This window comes from Melospiza georgiana, chromosome 1 (genome assembly GCF_028018845.1).
Source record: "Melospiza georgiana isolate bMelGeo1 chromosome 1, bMelGeo1.pri, whole genome shotgun sequence".
Classification (NCBI taxonomy): domain Eukaryota; kingdom Metazoa; phylum Chordata; class Aves; order Passeriformes; family Passerellidae; genus Melospiza; species Melospiza georgiana.
Window position 1 is genome coordinate 45679032 of NC_080430.1, and position 15500 is coordinate 45694531.

The window sequence follows — 15500 nt, forward strand, 5'->3', positions numbered from 1 at the left end:
CCTAATTGGTTAAGTCTACCACTGACATTTTGTTCAGGTCATAGACTAAAAGGTGAGAAAAAACTATTACAATGATTTCATCGAGGGATATATAGAGACAGGACTTTCCTAAATTAATTCCTCATTAGAGTAAACGGTTTTGTAATTTTTTTAGAAAAAAAATATTCTTGTGATATTTGAATTGTCTTTGATGGAGAATCTGTCTCAGCTCTCAGGAAGTTATTTCAGCAGTTAATTGTTCTTATTAAAGAGAGAAAGAGAAAAAAGGAAATCCAAGTATTATCGTTCTTCTAATCTGAATTGCTTTGTCTAAAGTTTTGAGCTATCATCTCTTATCAGTCCTTTTTCAGGTATAGGAATTAACCTATCCTCAGCCTGCATTTTCCCACATGTTTGAGAGGATATGATCAAGTCCACTTTAACCCTCCCTCTGATATGCTATAGACGCTAAATTCCTTCAGTCCTTGGCTATTATGCTTTCCAATGTGTCATCCTCTTGCCTGTTCCCAAGAAACCTCTATGATTTTTTTCACTAGTGTTTGTGAACTCTCTGTGCTGATGCTAGGCACCGCATTCCTGTTGTCATTCCAAAATGTCATTGTCAGTGCCAAATACAGGCCTAATATAATATCTTTACTTGTTATTTCCAGATTGTACTTTCAGGAAATTTATAAATCATTTTGATAATGGTGTCATATTATGAGAAGCTCATTTAATGATCTCTAGTCCTGTCCCTAAATCTTTTTTGTAATTTTGCTTCTCAGGAAATTATTTTTCATCCTGTTGCTAGGGCCTGCTGCAGTGTCTGATCTTCAAATGAGTGTAGAAAAGTTAGAATTCAGGAAAATATTTAAAATCTTCAAAATGTACCTCCTAATGTGACTACTTAAAATCCATTAAATAACTAGATAGCCTGTGCTCTACCTCAAGAGGCTTGCTTTAGTAATAATTAAATGAAATTTTATGGTGTGCATGATGTAGAAGATTAGACATCATGGCTGTAATGGTACTTTTTCCTATTACCACTTCTGTTTAAATAGAGTAAAATAACAGTTGGGAGCAACATTTCTGATGCTGTTATGATGTTGCTCTAGATAGACCACTTGACAGAATCAGAGTGCCGATATTGTTATACTGCTGCTTAAGAGTAGATATATTTTAATTACGTTTTCATCACTTCGTTAAGCTTATTTTAGTGCAATTCTGAGTCAATCAACTAGAAATTATTCTTTCCTGTCACAATGCAAATGTTAATACTCTTCCAAATCCCCAGTGAAATGCAACTTTTCTGAAATTGGAATTTGATTTTTGTTTATTTATTTTTCATTCATTTTTAGCTTCCCAGTGAAGATACTGAAATATTTTTGAGTGCCTCACAGAGCTTATTATTGCTGGTTCAGCTGTATGGAGGGAGCAATGAGGAGAGTATGTCTCCAGAAAACATGTGCAGTTTTGCTGAAGTCCTGAAGTCCAAAGAAGATCCACGAGAACTTAAGCTTTTGTTGAAAATTGTTAAGAGACTGGTGAGTTGACATCTAACCTTTTCCAAAGTCTGCATGTTTCTTTTATATAATTTGATACATTTTTGGACTAGATTTTTTCCTTCTCAAGGGGAAAAATATTTTAAAATCATTTTAAAACCAAAATATGCTAAGTTGAATATCATGTCTTTAAATTCCACTTTTCTGGAGAAGATGGCTTTCTACACTTTAAACCTCTTATGAAAATGATGCAGGAATTCTCCTATTTCAGTTAGCCATTCAGCAGTTTGAGTAACACTTGCTATTTTTCCACTTGTTTAGTAATTCATCTCTATAAGGTATTGAAACCATTTTCTGAATGCCTTCTGAAAGAACTAACCTTGTAGCATTAAATATCTGTTCAGACACAGAGTGGTTTATTTCACAGTGAATAAAAGGCTATTTTATGCTTGGAATAGGTTTGTGCATGGGCTGTTGAGTCTTCATTCTCACGGAGCTATAGGGACCACTTGTGCTGGAGTGGCTGTAATGTAGAGAGCCAGCCAGTGGCAATCCTGCAGGGGCTTCTGGTGATAATGTTGGCAAGTAGAAGGTTCACTTCTGTCCTACTCCAACACAGTGGAATGACAGCAGCTGATGTCTTTCAGGTAGCTTAGGAAGGAAATCTTTTGGTATCTGTAGCGTTCTCTCAGATAATACAATAGGCTTTTATCTCGAAGTGTTTTAATAAGAAGCTTTGCCTGCATTGTCAACAACCTTGCATTATTTGAGTACTTCATTCTTTACCCTCCAAAAGCCTAGGCTATTGTTAAAATAGGATAACTGCCCCTAGAGAGGGCAGTAGTTCCCTCAATTTCAAGAGGTAGGAGTTCCTTCAATTTTGCAAGTGCAGTGCTGGCTACTAGAGTAAGCCTGTAATCCATGACAGCAGGAATTAAAAGGGAGCAACTCCCTTGTAGAGATTTCAGAGATCTTGTCCTCTTTCTCCTGCCTGCTGCACTTACATCACAGGAAAGTAAACACCATACCCTTCTTCCCTGCTTTCCCAGCCCTATCTTGCCCTCAAAGAAGCATGAATATATAAAATTAAAGTTGATATGATGTTTAAAATTCTAAAGATACTTTCTATTGATTTTAGCTTGTACCTCTGCTACTCTTTCTGAGTAATTATTGTGATGTGTAGAACTGGCTTTTACTTTTCTTCAAAAGCAATATGAGTAAAAAGCCAATGAAGTGAGAGAGAAGGGAAGAGATGTGAGGCTGCAATATACATATCTAGATTCTTTCATTTTAAAATAGCTACAGACTTGTTTATTTCTCTTCATTTTGAAGCCTGGGGTTCAAAAGTTAACCTAGTGTTCAGGATACTTAACACGTAAACTTCTATTGACTATTTTGAGAGAACAAAGCTCTGCAGTCACCTTTTGAACCTTGCAAGTTCCTGTACTTTAGGTTCCAGTTCTCTCCTTTGTATACCTGGTACTTGTTATTTATAACATCAGGCAAGATTTTCAGTAATTATTGTGATGAGATCATGCAATTTCTTTTGAAAGCAGGGTTCATAGATAATTTGACAGATTATTTAATAAATCATATGTTATTTCTCTAAACCTTAAAAAGTCCTGTTCAGAGGAGATTATTATCTTGTCAAAATTGTCATAATCACAAAAGACATTGAAATATAATCATATCCATTTAAGAAGGATTCAGCCCACATCAGCTGAATTTCGAAGCCTAGAGCAGTGTTTTTCTTTTTATATATCTGAGCAATATTTTAATAGAGAGATCAGTATATGCACCAATTTTCATTGTTGCTAATCAGTGCTGATACAGAGCAGCTCTTCAGTTTGTGGTTACATTGACTTTGCTGGTACAGGCACAGGCATTGCTTATGTAAGACAGGAATGTACAAAAAGAGCTCCATGTTATGCTACAGATGTCTTTATAGCATGTATTGCTGGAAATATGGAAGGGCATAGCAGTGGGACTACTTAACCTTGATTCAAGTGTTTTACATGACTGCAGTGAGCCAGTGGAGGCAGATAGAACAATTTCAGAGTCTTCAATTTAAGGCATATCAGAGGATTTGTTGATGTACAAGATGACCTTACCTTGATGAAATGGAATCTCTTATCTATATGTTGGTATAACCTAATGATTAAACCACTGTGTTTTATCTCCAGTGGGTGGAAGGAAGGTTTTTTGAAAAAAGTTGGAGATTTGAGTTTGTTATATTGTTTTGTTCAGGTTTTTAGATGATCATTGTCAAATTTGACCAGCAAATTGACTGCAGGGCAATACAAACTTCTTGCAGCACTTTCCTCACTAATTGTTTTCCTACAATTTTGTTGAATAAAGATAAAGGCCAGACTTTGTACAAACTTAATACTGAAATCACTATGAACGCACCCTTTTAGAAGCTTTATTTTGCTGTAAAAAGGAATCATTAGGAGAGAAAATATGCTTTGAGCTAACTTCTGTAACTGTGTAAGTAAAGATCTTCTAAAAGCTCTAAAGAGACAGCATTGACTGTCTTATTTCTGTTTTCTTTATAATTACTTCTTATATTTCAAAGCTTTGTGCTCTGTCAAGCACAGGTTAACCTGTTTTTTCACAAGAATATTCTCTCACTGCCACTGATAAAATGAAGAGTAACTGAGTAAAATTATTGGATCAAGGAACAGGGTTTGGAGGTTTTTTTCCCTTCAGCCTTTGCACGAACTCTCTTGTTCTGATTGCTTCATCTTGGGTTAGACAATGCTGCTATTCAGATATGCTTCGTCTTTTTTAGAAGCATTTTTGTAACTGATTGATGACATCAGAAGAGTGATCGCTCTCTTTTTTAATTCTGGAAACCTCTTCTGCCACTTGTCATGAAAATCACTATCTCATAATTCCATCTCTTCTGTGAAGATATAGTGCATCTTATTATGAGTCCAGTAAATTATCTAGATTTTTTTTTTTATGAAGCAGAAGAAATTTTCATTTGGGAAGCAAGTAGTTGAGGTTTGCCTGCTTTACTGAGAAGTTTTTAATTTCTTTTTTTTCCTCAGAGAGAAAAGACTTCCCTGCCATCCTAATTTATCATCTAGTATGTAATGTAAAGGCATTTTTTATAGAACTAGCCAATATCTTTCTACTGGACACATAATCGCTGTGGGATTACAGCTCAGTGCACACAAATAAATTATTTCAACTTTCAGAACAAGAGAACAGTCTTCTTTTACTTCCATGTAGTAATAAGGAAAAATTCCTCTGAGAAAAATGAGTAAATATTATGCTTTCTGCACTCACAGTGAGTGAAGAGGGAACTTTTGTTCTGTGACTTTTCCCTTATATACTTGTCAGAAAGGATATTGAGTTCTACCTTTTAAATCACACTTTTTTCTCCTGATTGTCTTTCTATAATCTCATTTTCACTAAATTGTGTTTTATAAGTGTCAAAAAGTTTTTCCTTTTTGTTTTTTTTATGAGCAGCTAAGACATTTAGGATGTCATCTGCATGTCCTATACCCCATGGGGATATGTATAAGGGTTTCTCAAATCATTTTAGGCTGATGTTATAGAGACATTAAGGCCAGAATGATAATACATGAACTATGGCAAAATTCCATAATATTCATTAGCTTCATTATAGGACTATTGAACTCTAATTTCATTTCCCTGCCAATCTGAGTCACAGCAAGAGCATCACTATCTACCTGCAGCCAAATTTACTACCCTGTTTCAAATGTACCAAAGCCTGGGGAACCACTGATCACTGTGTCTAAGATGTCATTCAAATCATGCAGTCCTTAAGTGTTTCTGTCATGTAGATTAGCAATTATATCATCCTCAGTTTTATACAAAGATCTGCTGCATTTGCTTCTCTGGAATAGACAGCTCAGTGTTTGTATATAAAAATATATGTGTATATTTTTACTGCAATAGGTCCCAGATTAGATCCTTGTTACATTAATCCCTGATCATGCATTATTAGGACATTTAGAGCTTGGAGAGACACACAGTCCAAGTATACAAATGTTTGATTTAGAGTAGCAGTTCTGCAATCCCTCAGTAAGTTGAACTTCTTGCTGGAGGTTTGCTTCTCAGTAGATTCCCACTAGTACATCTATAGGGAACTTTCCTCAAAGAAGGTGAAGTAAAATCCCAAGAGTTTCTCAGATAGGATCCCTTTTGCAGCTTCAGCTCCAAGGACTCAGTGCCAGGAGGAGGTGCTTGTGCAGCAATTTCCAGAGGTGTCTGTTCTCCCATGGTCTTAAAAGGCTACAGAAACCTGTTGGCAAATCTCCTGCTGAGGGAGCACAGCACTCAAGTTGGAGAAAACTTTTCATGCATTGTACTCCTGATCTGAATCTATTAAGTGACACATAATTAATTTCATTAGTTGCTAAGATAATCCATAATATTCCATTGCTCTAAGGATTAATTTTATGACAGCTATGTTGTTAGACTGTGAACATAATACTCACTTGTAGGTTGCTGACGTGTATAGGTATACTCACTATAAACAAACAAGTTTTTCTAAAATTATACATATTTTTAAAATTTGGGTGACTCTTACAGGAACATTTCCTGTCCTTCATTAGTGTTAATCTCCTATTTTCGAGTTGTTACCAAGCCTGCATCCCTTCTTTTGTTGGCTTCAGTCTGCAAGTGTAACATCCTTAAGACATTACCTTTGTATATATGTTAAAAGGAAGCATTTCATTAGATACAAGCAACTTAGATTCTCCCAAATAGGAAGAAGCTAATCAGCATTAGGATACAGTATGCAGATGATAACAGATGATTTTGTGTTGCTCAAAATCCATTGAAATAAGTGCATGGGAAGGGAAATGCACCTTCACCCTTCCTGCCGTGTGGCAAAGCTCCTTCTCTTTGCACACTCGCGCAGGGGTTTTTTAGTAGTTTTAATGAAATTGGAGAGGATCTCCAGAGATGAGAGATGGGCAGACCTCCAGCTCCCACTGTGACTTGGCAGACTTCTGCCATGGTACTTTCAGGCCTCGCCACACCCTGACAGGGGCAACAAGCAGAGTGGGGAAATTGCCCTTTCTCCAGGGGCAAGTGAGACTGTTCTCCCGTCCTCCTCCCCTGGGTTTTCATCTAGTCGCAGAGTAAGCTTCTCAGTATGGCTTTTTGAGTTTTGTGTATGGGTTGACCAAAATACAGTCTAATAACACTTTTTAAATAAAAAATACTGTGGTGTTCCTGATGAATATGAATAGTCTGCTGAGGTATTTGTGAGTTAGATTGCTGGGCCAGGCGATTGCCATTGTTTAGGAAGCAGTACATTCAATTTTACAGCATAGATTTAAAAAAATTTGGTTTAAATTGCTCAGAAGATGTATGCAGCTAATCACAACTACTCTAATACAATTTAAACAAAAAATAAGCAATTATTTAAAGAGTATAACTAGTTTAATTTAAATAGTTTAATTTAAATAAATTCATTGTTTGATGAACATAATTCTCTTGTGGCACAGCCCCTGTGCAGCACTTCATTGTTTACCAGTATGAGAATTGAGCCAATATTGATTAATTTATCTGAGTAATTTGGATTTTTTGTTGTGTAAGTCATACTGAATCTTTGAACTTTTTGTTCCGTTTGTAATGTCATATGGGCTCTACAAAATGCTCATGGAATTTAAATATTGCACTTCCACCATTAAAACCTGAGGAGAGAAATTTTTTCTAAGCTTAGTAAAGCATTTTCAGTAACTGGGAAGAAAACAATTATTCAGTGTAATTTTTGTATAATCAAACTTAATAATCCAGTTTGTTGTCATGCATTTTGCAAGCAATACCAGGTCCTAGGTTGTGTATTATTTCATCTATAATTATATACTTGCTATCAAAGATAACGCATCTTTTCAAAGAACACTTTTAAAAGTTCTGCATGGAAATGTTATTTGTGTGTGTAGTAATACTTAGGATGTCCAGATGTGAGAGGGATCCTGAAGTTGATTTACATTTGAGATCCTGTGGCATTGTTTATTGTACTATACATGGTTAATTTTACCTGGCCTAACTAGATTCTGAGTATTGAAATCCCAGACACAGTTTTTCACTATAGGTCTGATAAGAATTTTCATTTTTAATCTGAAATGATTAGCTACTGTTTCACCTTAGAGGCATGTGCATGTTTCATCTGTGTGCCTGGCTTATGGAATTTGTGAAGGGCTAAATTCAGACTCACTTGTACTTTGAGAAATTTATGGCGTGTTTTCAGAATGCTGAGTAGTAGGACAATATGTTAGCACTGTCCTTGACTTACTCTTTTTTTGACATTTGCTTTTTATGCTTTCTGCTGGAGGAGAGGGAAGACTAGCTTGATATTTAGATTTACACATTTGGTTAGAGCAATTATATAATTTTAATAGGCCTTTTCCATTTCTGATGGCCTTCTTTTAATTTACCTTTTTGATTTTTACAATAACCTTCTTTTGGTTGGCCAGAATTCTTAAGCACAACATTCTAAAGTTAAATACTGATGGGTTTTATTCCAGTGTTTATCTTTCTGTCTTATGAAATGAAACAGAGTGAGTATCCATGAATACATCTCAGTGAATGATGCAGTCCCTGGAATTCTTATTTTACTCCATCTTGTCACTTTGGATCCTGTCCAGAAGCTCTGTAACTCTTACCAGATTGGAAAAAGCTTTGCTATTTTTTGACCCCAAGCACTAGATGGTACAGGAATGCTCTGCTTATTTTTTTTTCTTTTATTTCCTCCTCATAAAAAAAGAAAATATTTAAATCTTTATAAGATTGTCTAAGGATTATGGGATCACTTATTTCTGCCTATGTCAGAATCCTGTTCTGCTCTGTGAATTTAGTACGTCTCTGACTATGATTGCTGCATCCAATGAGATGTAGAATATTATCACTTCTGTGGCTGAGAGGGCTGTGATGGTGAATGGTAGGGCTACTAATTCATTTTATGGTTTATATCCCTATGTATCTCTAACTACAAACACAGTGTATCTTCTTTTTTGTATGTGTCTTGGGATAGTCTTAACTCAAAGTGTCAAGAAACTTTTAGGAACTATGGAAATCAAAATTTTATTTTAATTGGATCTAAGGTGAGATTTTTTTTCCCCCCTGCTGATTATTGGAGCCCCAAAGCCTGTTGTATCAAAAATACTAGGCTTCATGGAACCTGTGCTAAAATCGTGGTCCTCACATAACATTTTGCTGAAGAGAAGCTATTAACACCAATCAAATAGGACTGAAATATTAAAAATCTTCTCTCAGCTTGAATTTTAATACCAAGTTGCACAAATTTCCATGTTCTGTAGAATTAATGGGAGCATATGAGCTGTGTGTGCTGCTTTCATTATTATTATAACTGAATTTCATTAGTCTGTAGACTGGGACCTCATTGTGATTATCTCAATCCAAGGATAGTAAAAAATAATTTCTTGCTCCGGAGAACAATCCAGCTTATTTCCAGTGTACAAAATAGGATCAAGAAATGGCCTGAAAGTGACTCTTCCTAATAGGAAATATTTTGACTCAAAATTACCATTCTGGGTGAAACAGATCATTGAGCAATGATCAGTTTGGTGCAAGCAAGTATGAATGTTTGACTAGTTCATTACTAACATAAAAGATTCTTCATTTTATTAAAAATTTAAATTCTTATGGTCACAGGAATATTTTAAAATCCTTAGTCTTCCTGCGAAGTTATTACCAGCAATTACAAGAGCTTTGTAAGATTTTGGTTGCCAGTGTTGAAGATGAGAAACATTTACATGTAAAATGGCTTACTGCTACTTTTTGCAAACCCTTCAACAAGACCTCCCTTTTTCATTACATCTATTCTCTTGCTCCATCTTCTTGCTGACAATTTTACTGAAGGTGAAATAGTCTGTTACATGTGTCAGGAAATTTTCAACTGCAGTGTATCAGAATGAAATCTAATATAGGAATTAGATTCCCTACTGTAAAGGAGTGCTCCTTCCTTTGGTTTCTAAATTACCTGGTAGTGGACAATCAGAGTAAAAGGTCTTGACATAACCTCTTTGTTAATCCTCAGTGCTCCCTTATTTTCCTTGCTTTCTATTGAAAAAAAAAAAACTATTAAAATAATAAACTAATGAAAAAAATCTGTTGATTTTAAAAATATATTTCAATTTATGCACTTTTACAAGGCATCCAACAAACATTACTTGTGTTTCACTTGTCTGGATCCTTGGTCTCTTCATCTTATAAGACTGGAGCATTGCTGAAAAGGTAGTGCTTTCCAAAATCCTGCCATGAGCAAACTTGCAGGTCATACAGAGCTTGAGTTTTAAAAGCAGTGTGTGGATGCAGATAAACAGGGAATATAGTTGGAGTGTTTTTATTGGAGAGGGAGACAGTCCTTGGCCATCAGGCTGTGAAGATAGGGGACTCTGAGGCATGTAAATTAGGCAAAGGAGAATTCGGTAACTTCAGATGTAGGTTATCTGTCTGATGGAAATTGTGAGCAAAAATATAGAAGCAGAACAAAGCTATGTTGCTCATGGCAATGAGACCAAGAATTTGACCATGTAGAGCAAGATGAAGGCACTGTTTAAGAAGTTTGAGATTGTTGCAAAGATCAAAGATGAAAATTACTTTAGAAGCATCACTCAAGTACTGTGGAAGAGAGCAAAATACTTCATTTTTTTTCCTGGACATCTCATGCATCTAATGGTTGGTTAAGGCATTTGTTAACAACATGTACCTACTTCTAAGGTTCCCCAACAGTGAGCCCATGCTCACAGGCTAATCCCTGCAATGATAATCACATGTGTGCTTTATGAACATGGTGCTGCCCAATTTCAGATGGTCCATGGTAAGTGAAACAAGGTTGTGTTTAAAAATGGCATTGTGTGCATTGAGATGAGGCTTTCAGTAGATTTCTACAGTAACTGACCCTCCTCTCCAAGTTCAAAGTGTTTCAATCCAGAATCTTCAGTGATGTAACATCAACATTTTAAATTATGAAGACGCTACTAGTTAAACATTTATAAAGTGCCCAATGTTGTCATTCTTTAAACTATTAAAATGTACTGTTTTTATATGAACATCATTATAAATTTATAACAAATGTAATTTGTGGTGATGCAGTGTTCTATGGGCTGCGAATTACTGCCCTACATTTCACACAGCAGATGCTTTCTCTGGGATGCAGTGCCCAGTGGATGAGTTCGTATGATGCAGCATAAGAAAATCTCACTATTTGCATTCCAGCACTACTCTGCTTATACAACTTGCTTTTTTAGACCACTCAGGGGGCATTTTGAGAGTGTTGAAGTTGAGACACAATTCCCAGTCTTGTTGAAAGCTTATGATTACCTAAATTCTTTAATATCAGTAAAAGAGTACTTCTTCCAGAAATATGGAGTGTTCATTAGTAATGAGTCAAGAGGTGCATATAATTTCCTATCATCCAATAGCTCCAATGATTTAAAATTTTTTTAAAGGAATTATATTGGTGTACTTAATTGCCAGAGAACTGCTGTAGAACATAACCCCAGTATACATTGAAAAGTCAAAATGGTATGTTTCATAGTGCATATTTTACCTCATGGATAAAACTCTGATTTTTGTGCTGTAAATCCTTGGAAATTATAATGTATAGAGTTCTGCATGTTAGAATCACATCAGAAAAAGATAATTTAAAGCAAAACCTGCCCTGCCTGTGCTGAACAAAATGCACATATAAAAATCTGCCATGTATACTGGATGTGATGCATATATATGTGATGTGAGGGGGGGTATGCTAAACAGTGGAATCTACCATACTAATAATTTAAACAAAAAACCCCATTATTTGTAACTGCAATTTACTGTTGTCCCATTTCATCACTTAAAAATAGATGAAAGAGTCAAGGTAGAATCCCTTTGCTCATTCTGACTGAGTGCTTCCTTTGTGGCTTTTCATGCAAGAGGCCAGTGTTTCCAGAGAATGCCAGCACAGGGCTCTCAGTGCGTGCTCTGCGCAGAGGTTTCCCTGCAATGGGCTTGGAGAGATAGAAAGGCAGAATTTCCCAAGGGAGCTTGGGCACAGTGCTGCTTGTCCTGACTGCTGGAGCAGAAAAGCTCTGCAGAGCTCACTAGTAAAGCAGAATTTTGTCAGCTGTAAAATTTTAAGTAAGAGCCCTTATCGAGTAGCTGTGTGTTGCTTATTTTCATTAGAGCAACAGTCTGCACAAAGCAGGTTAGAGTTAAAATCAGTGTAACATTAATCTTTTACAATCAAATAATTCCCATGGAAATGACTATGTTAACACATCCTCATATTGCTACTTTTCTGCAAGGTACTACCAGTATTTAAATACTTTCAAAGGTAATTTTTAGCATATGTGATAAAACAGCAGGTGTGCATAAAGCATAGAAGGAATTGTGGTTTATAAAGACCAGGGCTCTTGTAATTTTAAGCCATTAGTACAGTTTAGTATTTGCAATATAAATGGGGGTGTATTCACAAAATGGCACACACCATTTATTTTCAAAGTCCATAACTCTAGCTAGGAGTAGTTTGTGCAACATATATCAGTCAGTTATGTGAGACCTTGACTCTGCTAATATAGCAATATTTCTTTTCCTTTGGTGAGGAAAATTCTTATTGCTGAAAAAGAAATTGCAGGTGTCATTGAAAGACCTAAATCATCTGCCCTCGGAATTGCTGGAGTGGACTGTTGTTCCACTGAGGAGCTCTGATGGCATCAGAGAGATGCTCATACAATTTATTCATGTAATTGTAGTTCCAAGATGAAATATATATTACATTTTGGAAGTGATGTTATTTAATCATTATTGATTTTATAGAATCTTCTAGTCTCTGTATCGTCATTATATTTGATAGAATCTTTTTCTTGAACTGTCTTATTCTACATTGCCACCTCTAGTTATATGGTTTTGATTCTTCACTCCATTCCTCAACTCCATATGCTCCTGGGGTTTTTTTCTTGAAACTTACTGGTTTTGTCTTTTTTTTTTTTTTAATGAAGATGAAAGCAATGGATTTTGGAGATTGGAGGACAAATTTTAGTGTTAAAATGCCATCTCTCGTTTTACATTTTGACCACTGCAGATTTCAACAAAATCTCATTTTCCCTCTTGCAGCTTCATACTTGAGTTTTGCATAGCTATTTATGATCTCAAGAGCACATAATTGCATTAGCATACTGTTATGGGCTTGTGTGTGTGCACCTATTAGGCTTATGTACTCTTCTGTAATCCTTTTAAATTTTCTCATTAAATTGTAATTTATCCCGTTTTTTTATTTCCATATGCATAATGGCTAAAAGTTTTTGAAATTGCAAAGATTTAAAATAGCTTAATTTTCCAAATTCAGTGATAGAGATTCCTAAGGAAATTTAATTTCCTGGACGTACTAATTACTTACTTATGAATGTCAGACCTACAAAAGTTTCTCTGATTTGGCTGCCCCAATCATTAGGTATTCTAAGTCCTAGTCCTTTATTTCTCTTACAAAAGGATTGAAAGACCTTAGGAACGTATGAGGAACCAGAAATGCCATGGGATATGAAGCATTTTGTTTAACAATTTTAATTATATTAAAGTTCCCTCAGTTGCACATTTCAAGAAGATGAAATACAATGAAGTAGGATGCTGTGATATGAGACTAAGTTATGTGGGAAGCCTGATAGTGTTCCTAAAAACAAAACTAGAATGAGTCAGCTTTTGGGTTGTGAAGCTTGTATGTCTTCTTTCCTCACTTCTCTTTTAACAAATTGTTTTAAATGGGAGATGAAGCCAGTAACAGTGTAATCAAGCTTTTGACCCATTAAGTTCAAATAGTTTTGAAATTAGGCGAACCAGATTTGTCTATCCCTACTAGAAAATGAAAGCAGCTGAACATCAGTCTGCCAAGATTGTTTTATTCAACTTTTGCCTAATACCTTGTAGAGTACTTCAAGAATTCAAAAAATTATGGTACTTCTACTTGAACTTGGATGAGACAGTGGAATACAAATGTAATCACTCTGACAATGATTTAGTGACCCTGAAACATCTGGGAGTAAAGCCAGGTGCAGAGAGCAGTGGCAGGATGTGGACTGGAATGTAAAAGGAGCAGGACTGACTACTGCTTAACACCTGTAAGTGAGAAAGAAAAATAATGATCTCTTGAAATGGGTAGAGGTGAGAAATATAAAGGAGTGATGAACCTTCTCATAATATCTTGGCAGCACTGCAGTTCTGAATGTAATTCCCAAACAATATGGAGCACATTAGAGTTTGAGACTACTGAATATAATGGTTGGAGTGTGATAAGAATCTCATGTCCTGCTCTGTACAGCCTGTCCCCTCTATAGTGTTGCTTTGATCCAGCTCCCCACCCACCCTACTGGGGTTCAGCTTGCAGCCTTTCTATTCCAGAAGAAAGGAAGAAAAGAGGTTGGAGGTTGTGGTACTTCTCATGTAGCTTTCTTTTCTCCCCCTGATGAACAGGGATGTATCTCCCACTCTGCTGCAAAGAAAATGGATCAGAGCTGGACTTTATGATGTCCAAAGTGGGCAATGCACTTCAGTGAAGCAGTGTGTGTTCAGGAACACTGTAAGGAATGAGAAGGGGCATCAAAACCACCAGGAATTATAGGGTCATCACTGGATGAGGTGTTCTGGGGATGTTTCTGGCCACAATCATATTAATAGTTAGAATAGCAAGTTGCTTGAACCCTGATCCAAAAGACTCGATAATACAGTATTTGGGGGTATTGTGCTAATGTCATGTATAGCTATAGCCCACTAATTTGTTTTAAGGAAAGCAAAAGGGATGTTTCTGTTTCAAGCAGAAACCCAACCAATGTACATTAAACAGCTGGACAGCTGTTGGTCCTGCAGTAATAAAGCAGCTGTAGGTGCAGAAGCCTCTGCACCCCACAGTCTTCCCTGAGCCCAACTGCTCTGCAAGGCTGCCAGTGCAGGTGCACTCACCCATGCAGTGTGCTCCAGCATCCAAGTTCCTCCATGCAGGAGAGCCTGAGCTCCAGCCAGGCCTGAGACCACACTTCAGTACAGAAAATGCGTGTGTCTGCTCTAGGGACCACTGCAGAATGCAAGCATCACCTTTGTGTCTCAAGCTGTGGTCTTGGTTTTGTCTGGGAACTTAAGACATGTAACTAGGAGAAGCAATGTGATAAAAAAAAGTGAGTTTGCATAACTTGGTTGGCTCAAAGTGCTCTTTATTTTTAATTGTTCCCTGGACAACCATTCCTTTTTGATGCTGTATCTTACCATTAGTCAGAGCTAAGTAATTTGTCAGACTAGTACAAGTTGTTTCAGACCAAACAAACATTTTTTTCTACACTAATGCCAAGTGCAGAAAAAAAGGCCAGGAGAGAAGGAAAACTTGTCCATACTTAATTATATATTTCCAGATGTAAGAAAGACTATCCCTTAAATTCAGTAGTAGTGCCAAAGTTGCAGATTTTGGCTTTCAGTTCACCACTACAACAAACCAGAAGAAAAATCCAGGGAAACATATATATTTCTTCCATAAATAATATATTGCTAGGCTAGATGTAATGCTTGAAATATTGAGGTAATTTGTGAGAGAGTTGTCATACTTTCATATAAAAATAGGAAAATCAAATCAAGAAAAGTATAATATCTGCTGCCACTCAAATGGCTTGCAAAGCTCATTATTTTGTGTTATTTTCCTGACATTAATCTTTTCACTAAAACTATGTGGTTGGAAATAGAGGGATAATTAGCATTAGCCCATTTAAGAGAAACTGCTAGTGACAGAAACTTATTTATTGTTGTGTACAATTAAAATATGATGTGCACACATGATAATTTACATTAAAACAAGATTGCAGCTTGTCAGCAGTTTCCTTTGTTCAGCTGTGTGTTTATTAGGCTACAGCTGCTCACCTACTTTTATATGACTTTATAGTAATAGCAACATGTTCATTATTGGAGATGTCTGAACCAGTTTGATTACACAATATACAAAGCAAAAATATATCTGATATAATCTTTGTTAAAGAATTAGTTCTGGAAGTAAGATTA

The 15500-nt window shown here is 36.1% G+C and overlaps 1 protein-coding gene across 1 annotated transcript in view; it reads left to right on the forward strand.

Annotated features, from left to right (window-relative positions):
- ULK4 (unc-51 like kinase 4) overlaps positions 1–15500 on the forward strand; it is a 211562-nt gene that overhangs the window by 157273 nt on the left and 38789 nt on the right. The window contains exon 35 of the mRNA XM_058026927.1: positions 1338–1523. Within this exon, the coding sequence (XP_057882910.1) occupies positions 1338–1523 (186 nt within the window). The remainder of the gene's footprint in view (positions 1–1337; positions 1524–15500) is intronic.